We start from the raw sequence: 21958 nt of genomic DNA, 5'->3' as shown, positions 1-21958 counted from the left end.
TCTCTGGGACATCCGGTTTGGAACATCTAAGAGGCAATCTCAGGAGGGACCCTCTAGATCTGACTGAACCCCTGGGAAGCTGTCAAGATCACCAGAGGGAGAAGAGGGTCCGGGCCAGAGTCCTGCAGCACACTCATAGTTCAGGGCGTGCATGACGACGATGATGATGACCCTGCCAAGACAGGTAGGAAGAGAACCAAGAAAGCGCAGTTTCACAGACACCAAAAGAGGAGATACAGGGGTCAACGGTGTTAAATGCTGCCAAGGGATCGAGGGTGAGCACTGAGAGCGGGCCGCTGGATTCAGCGATGAGGAGACAGTTTGGGGAGCGCTCGAGGGGAGGGATGAAATCAGAAGCCCGAGTGCGAAAAGAGGGTTTAATTAAAAAAAAAAAGCAAGTGTAAACAGCCTGCCTTTTTCTAGGAGTTTGGCTGGGGAAAAGGGGATGACTGCCCCTGGACAACCTGAGGGCATGGGAGGGGTTTTTAAGGATAGAGGGGAACCGGGCATGTTCTAAGGCATCAATGAAAGAGCCCCTGGGTAGAGGCTGATCAGAGCCATCTCCGGCTCCTAGGGACCCGGTAGGCGGTTAATACATGTTTAATTTCCATTGGAAAGGACTAATGGCCCGGAAGTGGCGTGTGGCGCTCAGCAAAGGCCTCGGCCTCAGTTTCCCCATCTGTAAAATGGAAGGAGGCAGGCTTGCTCGGACTGCCCAAGAACGTGGCACGTGAGCCGAGACGGCGAAGCAAGATCAGTGGAGAGGCGTGAAAGCGCCCTCTATAGGCTGCGAGGCCCGGGCCCACGGACCTGCGTGCCCCAGGACTGGCCCCGCAGCGCCTCCCGGCGGTGACCGACGGAACCGCAGGACCTCGCAACTCCCCCCTCCCCAGCCCCCGCCCCGCGGGAAAGAGGAGCGAGGAAAGAGAGGGGAGGGGGAAGGCGGGCCTTCCGGCCGCGGCTCCGCCCACTCCGGCTGGGGCTGTAACGGCGGCCGCGTCCTCCTTCGTTCGGCCCTGGCTGCACCTCTCGCTCCGCTGTGGTCTGTCCCGCGACTTGTTGTGCTGCGGCGGAAGAGCCTTCCGGAAGGCTGCGAAACTTGGTGAGCCAAGCTGGGTCTCGGTCGAGGAGCCTGCGGTCTGAGAGGGGCTGGACCGGACGGGCCACGGGCCACGCAGGGGGTACCCCTGGTCCTGAAGAGCTGGAGGGGTTACACGAGGTGTGTGTGTGTGTGTGTGTGGCGGGGTGCGGGTTGCCGAGGCCTGAAAGGGGTTAGGGGCGGAGCCTGCGGGAGCGCACCTGGGGGGACTGGAGGGGGGGGCTGGGGACAGGGTGGGGCTTGCGGGAGCGCGCCTGCGGGGGGGGCCTGGTAGGAGTGGAGTCTAGTGGGCGGGGCTTGCGGGAGCGCGCATTGGGGTCTGAGAGGCGGGAGCAGGGTTTGTAAAAAGCTGGTCTAGAGTCTGATAGGAAAGGGGTAAGGTTTGCGGGAGCGTGCCTGTAGCCTGATTGGAGAGGAGCTTGGGGGCGGGGCTTGAGGGAGCGCGCCTGGCGCCTGATAGGAGAAAGGGCTAAGGGTGGGATTTGAGGGAGCATGCCAGGTGCCTGATAGGAGAGGGGATGGGGGCGGGACTTGAAGGAGCGTGCCTGGAGCCTGATTGGAGAGGAACTTGGGGCGGGGCTTGAGGGAGCGCGCCTGGGGCCTGAGAGGCGGGAGCTGGGCTTACAAGAACGGGTCTAGAAGCTGATCGGAGATGGGCGGGGTTTGAGGTAGCGTGCCTGGAGTCTGATAGGAGAGAGAGCTGGGGGTGGGATTTGGGGGAGCGTGCCTGGAGTCTGATAGGAGAGAGAGCTGGGGGTGGGATTTGGGGGAGCGTGTCTGGAGCCTGATAGGAGATGGGTGGGGCTTGGGGGGCGTGCCTAGGGCTTGATAGGAGGGGAGTCTGGGGCGGGGCTTGAGGGAGTGCTCCTGGGGCCTAATTGGTGGGGAGTTGGTGGGGCGGGATTTGCAGTAGCGTGTGGGGCCGGGCTGTGGGAGAGGGGGAGCGCAATAAGAGGAGGAGGGATGAAGAGAGAGAACCGAGAGGGGTGGTGTCCGAGGTGTGAAGGGAGGTTAACTAATGTGCTGCCAAGGTCCAAGGCTGGTTGAGTGGGGGATAATTAGAGAGTATATTTAATAATACTATATTTAATAATGCTTTAAAGATTGCCGACCTCTAGATAGACATTGCCTATACATTCCTCAAAATAACGCAATCAGGTAGGTGCTGTCATTACCCCAGTTTTACAGCTGAGAAAACTGAGGCTCGGAGAGTTTACATCAGTTACCCAAAGCCACCCCGCTGGTGAATGCTGAGGCTGGATTTGAACTGAGACCTTCCTGACCACCCAAGTTCCCCTCTCTCCTCTGTGACGGGCTACCTGCATTAACTATTCCACAGGGTTGTTGTGAATCTCACAGTACATAATGTGTGTCATGTGCTTTGAAAACTTTACAGGGCTATATGAATGTGAGTTATTGTTGAGGCTGACAAAATGCTTTCCTCGATTATTTTGTGAAATAAGTAGTAAAAGGGTTTTTATTTATTTTTTTTTTTGGTTTTGTTTTTGGGAGAACAAAAACATACTTGGAAGTTTTGAAGGGATTTGGCTAGCGGCACAGAGCTGGAGTATGGAATTCAAACCCAGGCCACCCTACTCCCCATCCAGCCTTCTTTCTATTACTTCATACCAGCTCACAGATTCTGTGTGACCTTGGACAAGTCAGTGAAGCACTGTCATACAGTTGAAAAACAATGGATTTTGAATCAGACAACTTGGGTTTCCACCCCAGCTCTTCCATTTACCACATTCATGACTTGTGCAAGTCATTCTGTCTCTCCGGACTTCAGGTTCCTTATCCATAGAAAGGAGGAGGATTAGACCTGATGACCTGAGGTCATTTCAGCTCTACATCTATGGCCCTGTAAGTGACTTCTCCCTCAGCCTTGGTTTCCTCATCTGTAAAGTACATGTTGGACCAGGTGATCTCTTGGGTCCCTTTCAGTTCTCATGTCCTCTGCTCAGAAGGTGCTTTCTATCGCATTTCAGATCAGAGGAGGACCTTGAAGAACTGGTCAGTTTGAGATAGTGTCTCAGGCTTCAGACAGGATGCTCCATGTTAGCAAAGACTTTGTTTCCTTTATTGGACAAGGAACTCTCTGAGACAGAGGTCTAACGCCATGGAGCATTAGAATGGATCTTAGAGTGTAGCATTACAGAATGTTAGAGTTAGAAGGAGTTTTTGACATCATCTCAGTCATCCCCCTCATTTTACAGGTGATACTGGTCCAGAGAGGGAAAGGTCATTGGCCAAGGTGACAATGAGAAAGTGGAAGAGTCGGGACCAGAGAGCAGATCTATTGCTGTCCAATCTCAGACCCTTTCAGTCATCGGGCTGCTTTCCTAAGCCCTGGTGGTTCTTTCTTCCAACTCTAGATTAGGTTCTCAGTCTTTTAGAAGCTCAGAGGTCTTCATTGATGGGAAGGCTGAACAGAAATCCAACCGTGTCTCTAGTCATTTCTCCTTCCATTTTGTAATAACAGTGTTACTAGCAGCTGCTATGGAGGTGTAAGGCCAATAACACCAGCACACAGGAGGGCTGCTAGCACAGGTTCTTTGATCTGCTTTTCTAAGGAAAGCAACTTCAAAGGGTTTGCAATCTCACTTTAATTAAATATACATATATCATTCATTTAGTTCAGGAGAAAAGGTTGGCACCCTGAACTTCAGAGCAAATACAAACAGAAATTACCAACAGAGAAAATATAAACAGACCAAATAACACAAATCAACAGATAGGCTTCTAGCCATCTGACCAAAGCTATACATTCATAGTTAACAGAGAGAGAAGCACTAACATCTGGGTTTTCAGAGCCAGGGGGCTCCTTAAAGGCTACTCAGAGTCTCCACATCAACACTCTTCCAGCTAGCAGAAGGAGGGGAGTGGTAGAACTAGGGAGCTGGCTATCTATAGAGTGAAGGGCCCTGAACTTTGTCCATAGCCTCTCATCTGGGTCATCTGTCCTAGGGAAGGAAAAGTTGATGTCAGGAGAAAGATATGGAAAACTGTCTTCTTGCTTTCTTGTCTCTGTGAGAAGATAGAATGAACTGAAGGCAGTATGGTATAGTGAGAGGAATAGCAGGTTGGGAGATATCGGAGCTAGGCTTGGGTTTGAGTTTTGATTGGTAATTCCTAGGTGCAGAGCCTTGGACAGATCAGTTAATCAGCAGGAGCAATTAAGCAGGGGAAATTAATTTTGCCATGCCCTGGGGATGCGAGTATAAAGAATGAAACAATTCCTGATGGCAAAGAACTTGTATTCTAACAGCATCTAACCTTCTCTGAGCCTCAGTTTCTTCCTGTGAAATTAGGCTAATAATCCTCACAGTACCTGACTCACGGGCTCTTGTTGGTAAAGCACTGTGGAAACGTGAGATGATGGTGACAATGATGATGATGATGACAATGATGACGGTGATTCTTCATCGATGAGCCTGCTGCCCGGGAGAAAGGAGATGATTTATTTGGATAGAAGTGTAGATGGCATGCTTATCAGATGTGCAGATTACATTAAACTAAGAGTGCTGGTTAACATCCTGCATGATACTACTGGTTCCAAAAATGTCTTGACCAGCTAGAACACTGGGCTAATTCTGATAAGATAATATTGAATCAGGATAAGTGATAGCGTTTCACCCTCAAGTTCAGAAATCACAAGTACAAGGTGTGGGCCATATGGTTAAGTGGCAGTTTCTCTGAAAAAAGATCCAGAGATTTTGGTAGATTGAAAGTTCAGCAGGCATCCACAGTGTGACAAGGTAGACTAAAAAAGCGAAGATGAGTTTCAGCTATATGGAGAAAGGTGTAGCTTCCCTGAAGAAAGAGGAGATTCCCCTGCTGTACTATGTTCTGGGCAGATCACACACATTAAAGCTGTCCCCCTTCACAGGTCCATTCTGAGCACCACATCATAGGAGGAACATTTACAAAGCTAGAGAGGAGGGGCAGCTGGGATCGTAAAGGACCTTGAGTACATGGCATAGGAAGATCAGCTGAAGGAACTGGGGACATTTAGGCTGAAGAAAAGCAGAACCAGGGGAGACCTTACCCTTCTCTTCAGATATTTGAAGGACTATCATGTGGAAGAGAGACTAGCCTAGCTCTAGAGGACCCAGAGGGCAGAACCAGGAGCTCTGGCCAGGAATGCAGACAGGCAAATTTGAGCTTGATTTAAGCAAACACTAACAATTAGGTATCTAACAGTAGAGTAAACTACTTGGAGAGGTCTTCATGCAAAAGATGGATAACTCCTTGTTGGGTATCTTGTACAAGGGCTTCTTTTTGGATATGGGTTAGACTAGGTGACCTCTGGTGTCCCTTCCAATTCTGAGATTCTGTGATCCTTCCCATTTCACAGTTGGGAAAACTGAGGTCCATAGAGTGCAAATGACAGACTACAGTCCTTTGGCTTCTTTGACTCCCATGATTCAGTGTCCCCTGTGTGCAGAGCTCTCTTCTAGGCCTGATAGGGGAGACTGTAAAGAATAGATTAATTCCTTCCCCTTAGGGATTTTCAGTGGGAGAGAAGAGCCAGATGGACTTATACTGTATATAGAATGAACAGAATTGAGTCTGAGAATTTTCTGGCTTTCTCTTCCCAGGAGTACGAGGGCGACTAACTTTACAGACTGTTCCTAAAGATGTTTGGCTCTTCACGTGGCGGTGTGCGAGGTGGCCAAGACCAGTTCAACTGGGAAGATGTGAAGACTGATAAACAGCGGGAGAACTACCTGGGTAAGTCAAGTGGTCGAAAACATTGGGCATTGTCGATGTAGCAGGGACTTGAGAAGAAGAAAAGCCGACTACTGCTCCTTGGGAAACCTCCTGGTGGGGGTGGGGGGTGGGAGCAAGGAAATGGAACCTATACAATATGATGTATACTTGAAAGAGATGAAGGATGAGTGCTCTTGCAGCTTACGGTGTATTTATGAATGAGTGCAAAAAGCATCAATTAAGTGTTTCCAGTGTGCAAGGCTGGGGATTCACATAGAAAATCAGAGCTGGGCTCTGCTCCCAAACAGCTCACGTTATAATAGGGAGAGACAACATGTGCGCATAGGAGGTTTCAGTCTGCATGTTCCTCTGGGTGTAACAGTGAAGGAGATGGGAATGCATCTTCTTTAGTATTATTTCCAGTACTGGAAACTGTCCTGGTTTCTGATGTTGAACTATTTGACAATGCCAAGGAATTTGGTGGTGAGAATTTTGCTGGGCCTTCAGTAGTAGGTCTTCCTGAGTAGACAGGGCCTGCAGCATATATAGAAGAGGTTGCATCACTGCAAGGATAGCTTCCTTGAACTGCAGCTGGGGGCTGAAGGCTGGAAGTAGGCCTGGTGGCCTGGGAGGTGCTGCAGGAACACTCTGATTTACCACTGGTAAACGGGGGAAGGAGGGGTGTTGGGGGTGTTGGAGACAGTGTACTCTTCCAAGAGGATTGTTCTCTTTGATGCTGCTTGCAAGGGGCTGAAGCAGGGTCAGCAGTCTGGAGGACCCTGCTATTCCTGGGTTATTGGGCCTCAGGGTCCTGGGCCTGGTTCTGGTCATATGAGCCCAGAAAAGCCACTTTATTTTATTATTTGTTTGAACGAACAAAACATTTATTAAGCTTTTATTATATGCCAAGCAGAGGTGGCTAGGTGGCACAGTGCATAGAGCACTGGGCCTGGATTCAGGAAGATCTGAGTTCAAATCTAGCCTCAGACACTTACTAGCTGTGTGACCCTAGCCAAGTCACTAAACCCTGTTTGCCTCAGTCTCCTCACCTGTAAAATGAGTTGTAGAAGGAAATGGCAAACCACTGTAGTATCTCGGCCAAGAAAACCCCAAATGGGGTCACCAAGATTTGGAACCAACTGAACGGACTCAACAACAACAACAAAGGTACACAAAGCCCTGTATTCCATTTTATACAGGGAGGAGCCGCAGATACAAATAGAAAAGTAAGACAGTCCTGCTCTTGGGGAGTTCCCATCCTAATGGGAGAGACAGCACGTGGAAGGTTTCAGCTGCAAGTAGATTGAGAGGTCCCATGATCCTTAGGGGCAGGGGTAAAACCAATGGTAATGATCTTGAATGTCCTTTCCGTTGATAAATGGCATCGCTTTCTGATGTTGAACCCTTTGACAATGCCAAAGACTTTGGTGATGAGAACTTCCTTTTCTGGGTCTTCAGACCCAGACCCCTTCATGTGGGTGTAGCACCTGCAGGAGCAGGTTCCTCTCCATAGGAGATGGCTGTTTGCCCTCCTCTAAAAGTGCGGCACCTCCCAGGGGTCTGGCACTGCCTCTGATCAGGGACTGAGGGGTGATGGTGGTCAGGGCGGAAGTGGTTTAACTTGCCTGGCCCATGCAGCCTCCTCCTGTCTCTCCCCCAGAGTGCTTTGCTACTTCAGTTGGGATGGCTTACCTGCTCTATGACTGCAGGAACCAGCCGATTCTTCTCCCTCCCTCCATTCTCCACCCATTGCAATCCATCCTTCACTCAGCTGCCAAAGGTGTCTTCCTGAGGTACAGGTCTGCCCCTACCACTCCTACTGCTCAGTGAGCTCCAGTGATTCGATTCCCTGTTACTTCCAGGATCAAATTGAGGACCCCGTTTGGCATTTAAAGCTCCTCATAACCTGTCCCCTTTCTACTTAGAAAAGTTACTTTATTTCTCTCCATGCCTCAGTTTCTCCATGTATCTTGGGAATGATAAAACTCATGTGACATCATCGCCAAATGACATGAGTTAGGGACACGTTCTGCAAAGCCTGTCCTTTTTCAAAAGAATCCACATAGGCACTTAACAGCTATTCCCAAAGAGAGGGCTCACAAACTTTGTTACTTCCAAGAAGGGGAGTGATACCCAGGCTGCTGAGAAGAGGCTTCCTCAGTGCCTTGCACAAAAGGAAATCTAGAAATTCTTTAAAGGGGACTTGAGATGATTTCCTAAGCTCTAGATTCAGGACCTTGGGATTTCCTTGAAGGAGAGATTTGGGGACCATTCCTCTGCTTTCATCTCTGCAGCACCTAAGCAGTTTCTATGGGCTTAGGAGGAATCTGGGCTGGGAAGAGAACCTAACTTTAGAATGCTGGGGAGGAATACCTAAAATAAAGGCCATGGAGTGGGGGGCTGTGTGGAGGGGGGGAGGGGAGGGGTCAGCACCTGTGCTCTATTAGAGACAGGTCCCTGGGCTTGAGTGACCCTGGCCTTGAACACTGCTGTCTGTCTCCTGACTCCAGGTGTTTGCACTGGCTGTCCCCCCTGCCTGGACTGCCCTCCCGCCACATGTCCTCTTCCTGGCCATTCCTTCTTCTGTGAGAACCCTGTAGGGTCCCCCTTCATCTCAGAGCCTTATCTCTGAGGCTCCCTGGGCTTTATCTCATACACATTTTGTTTGAATAGAGTTGTTTGCATGTGGTCTCCCCCATTAGACACTGAGCTCCTGGACAGCGGGAGCTTGTTTTTGTCCGTCGTCGTCTCTGGAGCGTTCGGCGCAGCACCTGGCACGTAGTTGGTATTTAATAAGGGCTTGTTGACAGACCGACTTTGTGACCATAGACCAGTCAGTGCTCCAGGGAACTTCCTAAGATGAAGCTGTAGGGCAGCAGAGAATCTTCACTGGCAGCTCCCTGCTTGGTCCAGAGTGCAGGACTGTCTGGTCATAGCCTCACTTTACTAATGAAGAAGCTGATCCTCAGTGAGGGAAAGGTGCGGTGTGAGTGGCAGGGCCGTGATGCAGCCTGGTTCTTCTGGTTAATGGCAGTAATTAGTTACATCACTGTAGCACTTTTGTAAACCTAAAAAACAGGTATAATCACTCCCATTTCGCAGACGAAGAAGCTGAGGCTGAGAAAGGCGAATGATTTGCTTTTGATGACAGGCCTCAAACCCAAATCCTCTGATTCCAAAACATTGATTTTTCTGGGATACCATGTTGCCTCCGCTAAAGACAGCAGTACCCAGGAGCCCCGGAGCACCCACTGCATGTGTGCTACTATTGCACTTTGCTCATTCTTCCCAGGCTCTTGTTTTCATACTCCCCTCCCAACGCTTACACTTCAGGAGCCACAGTGTGCACCTTATGAGGAGGTCACCCTAGCCCGAGCTGTCCTCCCAGCATTTCTCTGCTGGCCATAGGCAGCTTCAGGGCAGGAGATGATGGTGCCCTCCTCAGAGACCCTGGCTACAGCTGCTGCCCTCCTCTCTGCTGAAGCCCAGCTCGCCTGCCTGCCGTGTGCGCACACCCAGGAGGGAAGATGTACTGCAGGACGTGATCACCAAGCGCCGGTTCCAGGGTTGTGGCATGTGGCCACCTTTTGCTGCCAAACCAGCCCTGAGTCTTAGTTTTGCCAGACACACAGGACACACTCTTAATAGAATAGAGATATTCTTAGGCCTTAGAGCTACATGGGGCTTAGAAATCCAGTCTGGTTTTCTTTTGCAGATTAGGAAGTAGGCCAAAAGAGAGGCAGTGATTTACCGCCAGGTTACAGACCTAAAAAGTCACAGAGCTGGATCTCGAGCTCAGAGGCAGCCTGGCTCGGTGCTCTTCCCTCTGATGTCCAGTGAAAGCCTCATGTCTTCTGGGATGCTTTCCCAGATCACTTCTGCCTGTAATCATTGTTCTTCTCCTTTCACTAACTTGGCATTGATCATAGCCCTTGACTTTTCAGTTAATTTATCAGAGGCATGTTTCCTGTTCCCCCAACTAGTCTGAGGTCTTCTGGAGGAAGAATTGGGTCTTGGGCTTTTGTGTTTCTGTCTCCCTTCACACTGTTGCCTTTTTTTTGGGGGGGGGGGTGGCTGAATGGAAGATAGGGGCTCTTGTGGGAGAAAAAGGATCAGTCACTGAGGGAGGGGGAAATGGAGCAGGAGTTGGTGGGAGCTGCTCTCTTCCAGGGTGGGGAAGCTGGCAGTTTTCCCATGGACTCAGAATAGGGCTGCTCTCTTCCCAGGGAACTCCCTGATGGCTCCTGTGGGAAGATGGCAGAAAGGCCGTGACCTCACGTGGTACGCCAAAGGCAAGAAAGACCATGCGGCCCTGAGCCGAGAAGAGGAGCTAGCTGCTGTGCGCCAGGCTGAGCAAGAGGCCCTCCTGGCTGCTTTGTGAGTTCTGGGCCTCAGAGATTGGTGGGGGATGTACGCAAGTGTGCATGAGTGGGAGGGTGTCCAGAGTGGTGGCTACTTACAAACGAGTCTGAAGAGGTTTTCCTACCCTGAACCCAGCCAGGGAGAGAAGAGAATTCTGCATGTGGAAGTCCGTTGCAGCTGCTGTGTTCTATGCTCTGATGTCCCTTCAGTTTCTGACATTTGTGTTTTAAGGTCTCTTTCACTTCCAACATTATTCATGTTGTGTCCCTTCTAGTTCTGTCATTCTGTGGCTCTGTCAACATTAGCAGGTGTATTTCACCCAGAGTTGGGCAATTTTTAAGTTGTGTTGGGGGAAAGTGGAGGGTCAGAGAAAGAGCAGGATTCCTGATGGAGGTGGATGGAGAGGTGACCACAAATCACAGAGGGCAGGGCCTCTCCATTTTTATTTTACTTTCTTTTGCTCTGCCAAGGACCTGCATAGCTCTTGGGCTAGACAGGACAAGATCAGTAGGAATTTTATTCTTGATACAAATAAGGAGCTAGTAAGAGAGCCCTTCGCTGTCCTTGATAAATTCTGGTTCCCTGGTTCAGGTGAGCTGTCTCCTGAGCTACTGAAAGAATTGGTAGATGGGGTTGCTGGGCCACTGCCAGTGACGTGTGAAAGGTCATGGAGAGCAGAATTGGCACCACAGGACTAGAGCAGGGCAGGTGTTGTGACCTTCCAGAAAGGGAAGAGGGGAGTTGGCAAAGCAAAAGCCACTGAGCTTAACTTTGGTTCCTGGGCAGATCCTAGAACTTCACATTAAAGAGATGATTAGTAAACAGATAGAAGAGAAAACCATGGTATCATCAAAAGCAGGTTATTCCAGAAGAATCTTATTTTCTTTGAAAACTGGTAAATAGAGGAATGGTCTAGGTAGCAAGTCTCTTAAGCATCATTTGCTTATTACTAAAGCACTTGACAATGGATTTCATACTATGATTGGGAGGAAAATGGGGATCCAGGCTAGATAGTAATAAAATTAGATCGATTCAGAATTGGTTGAATGACTGGAATCAGCCCTTAATGGCTTTATGGGACTGTGGCAGGAGCGCTGCTGTGGAGGGCCCTAGGGATTCTGTTTAACATTTGTGCCCTGGACTTGGAAAAAGGCACAGATGGCATGTTTGCAGATGACACAAAACTGGGAAGGTTAAGCTGGATGACACCTAGGATCCAAAAAGATCTTGACAGGCTAGCACAGTGAACTGAATTGAATAAGATGAAATTTAATTAGAATAAATATAAAATCTTATACTTTAGAAATCTTTTTTTTTTATTTGAAGTGCAGGATAGGGGAGACATGGTTAAAAATTTGTATGAAAATGATCTGGGTGGCTCATTGGACTGCAAGCTCCATCATTCTGTCAGCAGTGTGGTAGGACAGCCCAGAACACTAGTGTGATGATCCTGGACTCTGTTAAGAGAGGCAAAGCTCCTAGGAATAAGAAGGTGGAAGTCCCACTGGCCTCTGTATTGGCCAGCCTGCAGCTGGATAGTGGGTTTGGCTTGGGGCACCCAGGACTGTGAAGTGTCTAGACTCCCCGCCCCGTGAGGATAGCTGGAAGGAAGTGAGCATGTGTAGCCTGGAGAAGAGAACAGTTAGGAGGAGGGTGGCAGACGTCTTCACGTCTTTGAAGGTCTGCCATCTGGAAGAGAGATTAGACTGGTTTGGGGTCCTCTTGGTTCCAGATTGGAGAGACTTGCTAAGCATGCGAGCTCCCCAGAAGTGGCATGAGCTTCCAGGAGAGGTGGTGGGTGCACCCTCATAGAGAGGCCGAGTGGCCACTTAGCTGAGTATGTAGTTGGAGGAGTCTTGTCTTGATTGTGGGTTGGATTAGATGGCTGCCGAGCTCCTTGTACCCCTAGAATTCTGTGACTCCTTTTCTTAATTTTCTCATCCTGATTCCTTCCAGAGGCTACAAGAATGTGAGGAAGCAGCCCACAGGACTGAGCAAAGAGGTAATCTGGGAGGAGGAGAGGGTGAGAGGGCATCCACTCAGGGGAGAGCACTTCCATTTAATTTGGGGTTGGGGGCAGTTTGGAGGCAGGGCTTTTGCCCATCTACACTTCCCCATGGTTTGGGGAAAGGAGGATTTGTAAACAGTGAGTGTCCACAACAAATGGATGGTGTCACTTTGGGACAGACCTTAATCTGATACAAAGTAGGAGAACTGTTTTGGTTTGCAGGTCTGTAAATCTGCTGATGTACATAAGGGAGGTGGGGTGGGCATAATGAAGCAGAGTGAGCCAGACTTCGTGGGTTCCTGGATGAGACGTGCTGGGGCTGGAGAAGATGAGCATGACCTTATCTGTTTGCCCAGTCTGAGCGGATGGCTCTGCTCTGAGTTAGAGAAGAACAGTGAGCAGGGAATGAGGGGGTGGGGACGAGAAGGAATGGGAGTGGAGGCAGATCAAAACATAACGGAAGAAAAAAAGAAGAAAAACATTTTTAGAGAAGGTAAGAGGAGATGAAGCGGAGCGGGGAGGGCCTTGAATGTGGGTTTGGATGAAGGGACCGGTTCTGATTCCAAGAGAAGGTCCCCAGTTGGGAATGAAAAGAGATCCTCTTGGGTCAATTCCAGACTAAATGGCTGAGCTTTCTGAAAGCAGGCCTCACAGTGCCCTGCCCTCAAGAACAACCCTTTGCCTTCTTCTCAGACCTGCCTTTTGGATTGGGCTTAATCTTCTTTTTAGGATTGTGTGGTGTGTAGTGGAAAACACACTGAGTTTAGTCAGATGATCTTGGTTTCAGCCCCAGCTCTACTCTTTACTGCCTATGTGATCTTGGACAAGTCATTCACCTTCACTGGGCTTCAGTTTGTACCTCTGTCAAATGAAGCAGTTGGGCTACTTCTCTCTTAGGTCCCTTCTCCCCTAAATCTGTTTTCCTGTGATTTGAGAAGGGAGAAATTGCTTTGTTCTGGAGGTAAGTAATGGGGACCAGGATGCCTAGAGCTTCCTGGATCCCATTTCTTTTCCCATCACCAGCTGAACCATCTTGGGTTTACATTCCTATTAATACTGTCCCTCTGAAGCTTCATCAGTGCCACCACTAAGCACATCAAGTCACCATTAATTCCCAAGAGAAGGTGGCCAGTTGGCAATGACCTCACAAATCACTAGGTTCACATAGGCTGAGTGACTTAGAAAGCAAACTGTGGCAGCTCCTAACACTAGAGCTCCTGGGCCTCATTGTTTAAGGCCCAGCCTGGCTAATTTGTGAGGGACTGACTATCTTACGGGATGGATGAGAAGGTGGCTAATTTTCCAACTTTGGCAGCTCATAAAGACCATCTCCTGAGGCACTAGACATTTGCAATCTGCATCAGTGGAGGGAAGACCCACACTGATGCAAACCTTTCCTTTACTAAGGATGCGTTATTCTTTTTCCGTGGAGCTCATGGTCCCTTGGGCTGCTCTCAGACAGCAATTTCAGTCGTTCGTGCTTAAACACCTTGTGTTACTCAAATGAGATCATCTCCGTACAGCACTGTGCAAACTTTAAATTGCTAAATAAATACTAGCTATTATTCTGGCCCACCTGGGTGCTCTGAAACCAAGCTTACTGGTTGGTTTACAATGCCAGGCTCACTCTTAGCCAATCAAGAAGCCTGACTGTAGGCAGGCTTTTTGAAAACTAGGCCTTGTTGCTATGGGATTGTTAAGAAACTCGTCTTTTCTTGTTCAGCTCCCCTCCACTTTGGCAGTTAATGTCCTTGTAAATCAGTGCATCTGAAACCTAGCCTCCTTGGGCCTATTGTGTAGAATTAATATCCTTGCAGCACTGAAGGTGGTGAGCTAATGTCTGCTACAGCTAATTGTCTTCCCATTGCTCAAACTGAAGCCCGGATCTGTGCTTCCTTTTCAGGACTTTGTGGAAATCTGCAAGCGGGAAGGGACTGATCGTGAAGAAAAGGATGTGGACCAGCTGTCAGGCCTGGGGAGCTCTAGGTACTGGGATAGGGTGAGGGTTTGGATTTATGGCCTGTTAATGGCCTGGTAGTGTGATGCCTGACCTGTCCATGGCAGGCAGTGTGGTGTGATGGAGACATGCCTGGTCTTAGAGTCCTTGGCTCAGCTCGTCTCCTAAACTACGTAAAGCCTGATCTGGGGCTTGACTGGCTCAGGACCAGGGGCTCAGCTCTGGAGTGCAGTGGGAGGCATGCTAGGCTTGCAAGGAGAAGTCTGTGTTCAGATTCCTTGGCTCTGAAATTAACTAGCTGGGTGCAGTGGAGGAAAGACCCTTCCCTCTGAGCCTCCATTTCCTTATGGGTAAAATGATCTCGAAGGTCTCTTTTGGTTCTAAATCTTGTGCTAGACCTCAAAGCCCTATCGAAGTAGGAGCTGCCATGATAATGACTAGAAGTTGATGGCATGTGGCATGTGTGCGTTTGTGTCCTTCAGTGGCTCGGCTGGCCGGGTGATGCTCTCCAAAGAAGACAAAGAAGCTGCCAAGCTGGGGTTGTCTGTGTTTACGGTAAAGCTTCCTTCCCTCCCTCCCTCCCTCCGATAGCCTCTCCCTCTTCTTGGGATCCATTCTGTTGTAACACAAAGTAGAGACAGAAGAGGTTAGAACTGACTAGGCTTTGATGAGGTTTAGAGTTGGGAGGGCTGGTTCAGGTGTGAAAGAATTCACTTAGACCTTCTCTTTTAGCCAATGGGAGCTTTTTATTTCATATGAAAAAGCATCACGGACCTCCTTAGCAAGAAAGCTAAATGAGACCCTGATATTTGGAGGAGTTATGCTTATATAGAGATTTCAGAATGGTGAAGTAGTTTTAGAGATTTTTATGGAGGTTAAAGGTTAAAGACAGGACAGGATGCAGGAGACAAAGGGAAATCTTTATGGCTTAAGGATTTAAGGACAGGAGAACACAGTTTAAAAATTACACAGGATAAAGGACACAAAAGGACTTCAGGGTGCCTTTAAGTTACAGAATAAGCTACAGGGCTTCACAAAGTACTGGAAAAGTACCTTTTAACCCTTAGGGTACCATTTGTATCCATCAGCCTGACTAGGCCAGGCTCTTTCTTTCCTGGAAGGAGGTGCTGGATAATTGTGATAAGAGGCATCCGGGAGCCAGATCCTTTGCTGTTGCAGGAGTGAGTATGCTCTCGGGGCTAGGGCAGGGGCAGCAGCTTGGAATCTGGACACCCAACTCACCTCGAATCCTAGCTCTGCGGCTTTGGGCTCCATTCCAAGGTGCTTACTACTTCACTTCCAGTGCGTTGGCACAGGATTTGTGCTCCCTCTTGTAGGAGTGGTGGACAAAGCACCCATTGTGCACTTCAGTGTTTTAGAATACCTGCTCCCCAGGGTAGAAAATGCTTTAAAACACTTAACAGATTTGGAAGTGATGATGGTCAGCCATTAGTCCTAGTAGTAGCAGTGGAGTGATTATGCTGGTAGCAGTAGGAGGGGGGTCCACAGGATGACAGTTGTGGATGTGGGTGTGTGGGGGGTTGTTTTGTTTTGGTTTTTTGGCGGTTTTGTGTCTTGGGAAAAACCAGTAGATTTGGAGTCAGAAGAACTGAGTTTGAATTCCTGCTTCATCTCTCAATACCTTTGTGGTTTCAGACAAGTCATTTTTCTTGTCTGGGCCTGTTTCCTGTTCTGTGAAGTGAGCATATTGGACCAGCTCTTTTCTAAGGTCCATTTCAGTTGTGTGCTTCTTGACTCTCAAGGCTGTTGTTAGGCTATTGCTACCATTCTGTCGAGGTTTCAGGTTTTCAGAGCTTTTCTCACAGTTCTGAGGGAGGCACCGGTGGTATTCTCACTCTCTTTTTTTGTTCCCTCCTTCTCCCCCTCCCTCCTTCCTTCTCTTTCAGTCTCTCTGTTTCTTCTCCCTCCTCTCCTGTCTTCCCTCTCTCTCTTTTCTCTCTCCCCCTCCTTCTCTCTCTTTTTCAGTCTCTCTTCTCCCTTCTCTCCTCATCTCCCCCTCTCTCTTTTCTGTCTCCCCCTCCTTCTCCCTCTCTCTTTCTCTCAGTCTGTCTCTTCTCCCTTTTCTCCTCTTTATCTCCCCTCTCTCTTTGTTCTCTCCTCCCATTCCCTCCCTCCTTCTCTCTCTCTTTCAGTCTGTCTCTTTCTTTTCCCTCCTCTCCTGTTTATCTCCTCTCTCTCTTTTCTCTGTCCTCCTCCTCTCTCTCTATTTCTCTCAGTCTCTGTCTTCTCCCTCCTCTCCTCTTTATCTCCCCTCCCTCTCTTTGTTCTTTCCTTCTCCCCTTCCCTCCCTCCTCTCTCTCTTTCAGTCTCTCTGTCTCTCTCCTCCTCCTTGCTCTCCCCTCCCTTTGCTTTTGACTCTAAGATCAGAGTTCTTTCTGCTACCCCATGCTTTTTAAGTATCTGAAGAATGTCTTTAGGGTGCTGCTGAGGGTCCTCTGGAGCCAGGGCCCTAGCTAGCAAGCCTTCATCCTGGGAGGTCACCTTTGTCAGCCCGGCTCACTCCTCTTGTTCTTGCCTTTTTCTCCTTTCAATCACTTCTCACACATGACTGGTTGATGTCAGACTGAGGTTAGTCACCCTTGTACCAGCACAGTGTTTGGGCTTCAGAGGGGCACTTATGGCACTGACTTTGGAGTCAGGACCTGGGTTTGAATTCTGGCTCTGGGCCTTACAGCTTGTATGACTGTGGGTAAGTCATTTAAGTGCTCTAGGCCTTAGCTTCCTCATCTGTGATGGCCTCTAAAACCCCTTCCTACTCTAAAATCTGTGACCCTCTGATCCTTAGCATCACAAGGTGGAGAGCAGTGCCACAGCAATGCCATCAGCCCCACCAGAGGCCAAGCGGAAAACAGACATGAGGTAAGGAAGGGTCACAGAAGCCAGGCGTGGGGAGGGTGCGTGGCACCGGGCCAGGTGGAGGGGTGGCAATGGCTGCTGGGACCTGGGGGCTCAGCTAGGTGTTCGAAGAGGAAGTAATCAGGGAAGCTAATGTTGACTTGTGGTCCCCTCTCCTCTCTAGCCTGAGTTTTCTCATCTGTAAAGGGGATGGCAATCCTTGCCCTGTCTTCCAGGTGCATATCCTTTAGCTTGCTGTAGAAATGGGAAGAGTTTGAGCCATTAAGCTCCTCCCAGGGATATTTGTGTTGTAAAAGAGGGCAGGTGTAACTAGTTCCTCTTTGGCCTGGGGTGGCTGAATGGGAGAAAGTGGCCTAGCTCCTTCATCCACATCCTGACAGTCTGTCATTCCCACTTCCATTTCTTTTATGTTAACAAGCAGGTTAGTAGGGACAGTTCCCCTACAACTCTTCCAAACATATCATAGAATGAGCTGGAAGGGACCTCAGGTCATCAGTCCCACCTTGTCATGCTACAGAAGAAAAGCCTGAGGGCAAGAGAGCTTAGGTGCCTCGTACAGTCACACAGGCACCGAGGGGCAGGCATCCTCAAGGGAGTGCATCCTCGGTTCTCTGACTCCAAATCTAGCCTCCTTTTCCACCAGCCACACTGTCTCCCTTCTTATCATGTGTTTCTCCGCTTACATTGTGGGCCAGACTGCCCCTCTCTGGCTCCCCAGATCCAGGGGGACCAGGTAGGGAGGGTCAGAATCCTTCCTGGGACTGTGCTTTGCTTTCAGGCCCCTGACATTGGCAGTGTTTCCCTCCAGCTTTGGCACTGATCGTGTGTGACCTGCCTGGGGCATTGTGTGAAACCAGGGCCCAGCACATGAGAGAGAGAGAGACTTTGCCTTGGGAGAGGAGGAGGAAGCCTTAGGGTCTTTCTTCCTCTTGACAAGCACAGTCCCTGCATCCAAAAGAAACCACAAGTCATAGTCAATTCATCCTTCTCATGTCCCCAACAGGCCTGAGAGCCACAAGAAAGTCAAAAAAGAGAAAAAGAAGAAGAAAAAGAAGAAACACAAGAAAGAGAAGAAGAAAGAGAAACATTCCAAGAGGCGTTCCACCTCCTCGTCGTCCTCCCCCTCCCCAGACAGGTAGAGGGCTTCCAGCATCTGCTGAGTGTTACTGGGGAGATGAGAGGAAGCCAGCCTAGACCCTACCCGGGTTGTTTGGGGGTGATAAATCGCAGGTAGAGAGCACTACAGCTCCTTCACTGGCCAAGGAGAGTTGGAAGGAGCCTTGGCGACCATCTGAGCCCCCGCCTCTTCATCTCACGGATGACCAGAAATGAGCAGTCGGTGGCAGAACTGGCACTGTAATTCATGTCACCACTGCCCAGTTTGGTTCGTTCCTCAGCAGTTAATGTGGTTCAGAGAAGCGGGGGGCCAGTGTGACCTGGGGGCGCAGGAGATGGGGCTTTCATGGATGGAGGCGGTTTGCAGAGGCCAAAGGAAGAGGGAATGTCTTCCCCGGTCAGGGAGAGTTTATAAAGGTACCGAGTTCCCTTGTAACAGTGCTAAGTGCTGTGGGTACAAAGACAAAAATAGCCCCTCCCTCGAGGAGCTTACAGTTTAATGGGCAAAACAGCAGGCAAACGACTATGTAGAAACACGAGAGAGACAATGAATTGTAGGTGATCTCAGAGGGAAGGCAGGGAGGGCCAGGAGAGACCTCTTTCGGTCGGATTTTAGCTGAGACTGGCAGCAAGTCAGGAGACAGAGTTAAGCCGGGAGAGCTTTCCAGGCCTGTGGGCCACCATTCTGAATACATGGAATCAGGAGAGAGTGGACCTTTTTCAAGGAACAGCCTTCAGAAGGCCCGTATCACAGACCGGAAAGGTTAGGATGGGGCCAGGTTACACAGGGCTTCCAAAGCCAGACAGACGATCTCTATGGTCTCTGTTGGTCTCAAATAGGGAGGTGATGTGGCCGGATGTGGCCAAACACTCGGATGGCTGGATGAGGAAGAGTCTTGCGAGGCTGCTCCTCTCCCCACCCACCTACCCTGAGCAGTGTTGAAGTTGTGCAGGGGGGGTGGCGGGCAAAGTGTCGGAGGACAGAATTGACACTCTACTTTCATAATAGGAACTTTACAGCTAGCACTTAGGCGGTTACTCATCACAACTCTCCAGTAAAGGGGAGCATGAAGATCATTTTACTCATTTTACAGACAAGGTCACCGAGACCCAGGGACAGAAATGATCTGGCCAAAGTCACACAGCAAGACATTGTCCGGGGATTAAAATCCCAACTTAATAAGTGTTTGTGGAATTCAGTGAAACTCAAGTCTTTAGATTCACTGTTCTCTGTGACCCTAAATTGTATTCTTTTCATCTGTGTTTGTCTCCCATAGGCACAGAGCCACCCAACACCGTGCATCACCCTCCCCTTCCTCCCGGTCCCAAGCACCCAGGAACAGGTATAACATGGACTCTTTGGACAGCGGCCGCTCCTCCCCCAGCCACAAGAGAAGGAACCGGAGCCCTGAGCCTCAGCCCCGGCACAAGAGACAGCGACATGACTCAGATGACTGAACCTGGGCCCTGGAAAGCAGATGGTACACACAGGGACCCCTCTTTTCCCCGTCCTAGAGTCCTGTAAGCTTGTTCCCCTGGGCTGAAAGGCCAAAGCCCTCACACCTGCTTCAAAGGAGCCTGAGCTCTCCATTGCCTCTGGAGAGACGGGGCTTCCTTGTCCATTGAGGGGCAGGGCAGGGACACTGGGTCCTTCCCTCAGTGGGGCTGATGCGTCTTTATCTGTTTTAAGAGATGCTACCTCCTACCTGCCCCTCCCCCCAGCCCTCCTCCTCCCAATAAAGCTTCTGCCTGCGTCCCTGTTTCTCAGGGAATTTCAAGGCCCAGGTGGAAAGAAGAGCAGAGTTCTGGGCCTTGGGTCCTTCATCCCAGATCTATCCCCCACAGATGAATTCAGCTGAGTTCACAGGAAGGAAAGAGTTTAGCACATTTCTTGCTTAGCAAAAAAGACGGGGAGGCAGGAAACCTGGGTTCTGATCCTAACTTTGTCTCCCTTGAATCATTTGACTACAGACGTGTCACCTTGATTCTCTAAGATTCATTCTCCATCTATTATGATTCTTTTTACTCCTTACCACACAGGGTTGTGGGAGTGAAGCAAGTGCCTTATCAATCTTTAAGGGCTGTAGAAAGGTAAGTTAAGAAGTTACTGTCTGAGCTGAGACAAGGCAGGGCCGGGAAAGCCTTGGTTTTGAGACGTTTTGGGCCTCGATGTTACACAGTGACCTTGTGGGCTGTGATTTTACTAACATTTCATGTTTTAAGGTCTTTCACCTTGGACATCTGTGATCCCTGATTTCCACTGAAAGACTGAAGAAAAGGGACTGTTTTAACCATCACTAGACCTTATAAATCCAAATGAGTATTGTTCCCTTTGTGACTGCTTCTTTCAAGAAGGCAGTCACTGCTCAGGCCTCATTTAGGGTGCCATGGAGTCTGGCCTTCAGCACTTGCTTATAGCATGTTAATAATGGCTTCCATCGCCAGAACACTTCTCTCCCCATTTTACAGATGAGGGAACATTCAGAGGAGTAACTTGCCCAGGTCACATAGCAACTACAACAGCTCAGATTCAAATACAAGTCTCAAAACTTAATATACAGCCTCTGCTCAATGACCTTAGTCTATATTTGGTTCCAGGTTCTCACTGGCAGCAGACCTTCATCCTTCAAGGGTGGATTTGAGCTTTTACAGAGAACAAAACATCAGTGAGTCTGGTGGATGCAGGCCAAATACTGGGGGGTTGGTGGAGTGGGGTGCTGCTGCTCACAAGCTCTGGTGTGTTAGGCGGAGCCGCCTCAATCTCCCCCAGGGGCCTGTCTTGCCTAGGGTTGCTCCCAGGATTCTGGAAGATCGTCAGGCTAGGAGCAGCAGCGTTACTGGGGCAGGTTGGAGACATAGGCACAGGATCATGAGTGGGTGACACTTGAGATTGGGATGGGTTCGAGAGCACTGCAGGACTAAAAACTCCCAAGTTGAGGTGAGTCCTCTGTTGAGTTTCAAAGGATCTTTGGCATCAGAAACTGGTGTAACAGTAGCCTCTAGGAGGCTCTAAGGGGGTCAGTCAGAGCCCTTAGATGTGGGCCAAATGGTACACCTCAATAAGATTGTTGGATTTCAAGCAGGAAAGGACCTGAGCCTTAGTCCAAGGATTCTTAACCTTTTTTGGGTCATGGATCCCTTTGGCAATCTGGTGAAGAATAATGTTTAACTTAAGTCCTCAGAAAAATGGCTTTTTTAAAAAAAAAATCATCATTGAAAGAAATGTTCAATTTCAGGTAGAAGTTAGTGAGAGTAAAGATTTTTTTTTTCTCTTCCAAATTTGCAGACACCCCCCCAGAATCTCTCTATGGGCTCCAGGTTAAGAAGTCTTGCTCTAGTCCAGTCCCCTCCTTTTAGAGACCTGAACGGGCCCTGTGGCCCACGTAGGCACTAGAACCACGTAGCCACTAGAAGAGGAGGAGGAGGATTTCAATTGTGGGAACCAGTGGAAGGAGTAAGGAAGAGTCTGAATGAAGTCACTGGAGGGATGCAGCTGGGATGATCATGGGATGGAGGCTGGAAGATCCTGAGAAAGCATCTGTCCCACCCTTTTATTTTGCAAAGCAGGAAACTGAAGCCCAGAGGGGTTTCCTTGTTCAAGGTCGCAGAACCAGGGTTGAAATCCAAGTCTTGTGACTCCCAAATCCTGCCTTGCTTTGTCCCTCCCAGTGCTGTCTGTGAATGGGCTTATTAGCTCAGAGGAAAGGAGGGGCCAGGGGCTTTAGGTGTTAACTGTTAACAGTACTTCATTTTGCAGAGAAGGAAACTGAGGCAGAAAGAGGAGAGAGGGCTTGCTCAGGGTCACACAAGTAGTAAAGACATCATG

The 21958-nt window shown here is 49.4% G+C and overlaps 1 protein-coding gene across 2 annotated transcripts; it reads left to right on the top strand.

Annotated features, from left to right (window-relative positions):
* Positions 1–905: 905 nt before the first annotated feature.
* Positions 906–20579, top strand: C9H1orf35 (chromosome 9 C1orf35 homolog). Of its 2 annotated transcripts, none has more exons than XM_036738962.1 (9): positions 906–1219; positions 5701–5833; positions 10039–10189; positions 12131–12176; positions 14086–14168; positions 14622–14694; positions 16946–17019; positions 18020–18151; positions 19410–20579. In XM_036738962.1, the coding sequence occupies exons 2-9, from the start codon at positions 5740–5742 to the stop codon at positions 19588–19590; spliced, it is 834 nt and encodes a 277-aa protein (XP_036594857.1). In that variant the 5' UTR covers positions 906–1219; positions 5701–5739; the 3' UTR covers positions 19591–20579. The 2 variants fall into 2 exon arrangements, with proteins under 2 accessions (XP_036594857.1, XP_036594858.1); XM_036738963.1 differs by having other exon boundaries at positions 985–1102.
* The last annotated feature ends 1379 nt before the right edge of the window (positions 20580–21958 follow it).

The sequence above is a fragment of the Trichosurus vulpecula genome, chromosome 9 (genome assembly GCF_011100635.1).
Source record: "Trichosurus vulpecula isolate mTriVul1 chromosome 9, mTriVul1.pri, whole genome shotgun sequence".
In the NCBI taxonomy this organism is placed as follows: domain Eukaryota; kingdom Metazoa; phylum Chordata; class Mammalia; order Diprotodontia; family Phalangeridae; genus Trichosurus; species Trichosurus vulpecula.
The sequence above is the reverse complement of the archived record's forward strand: the minus strand, read 5'-3'. Positions and strand labels throughout refer to the sequence as shown.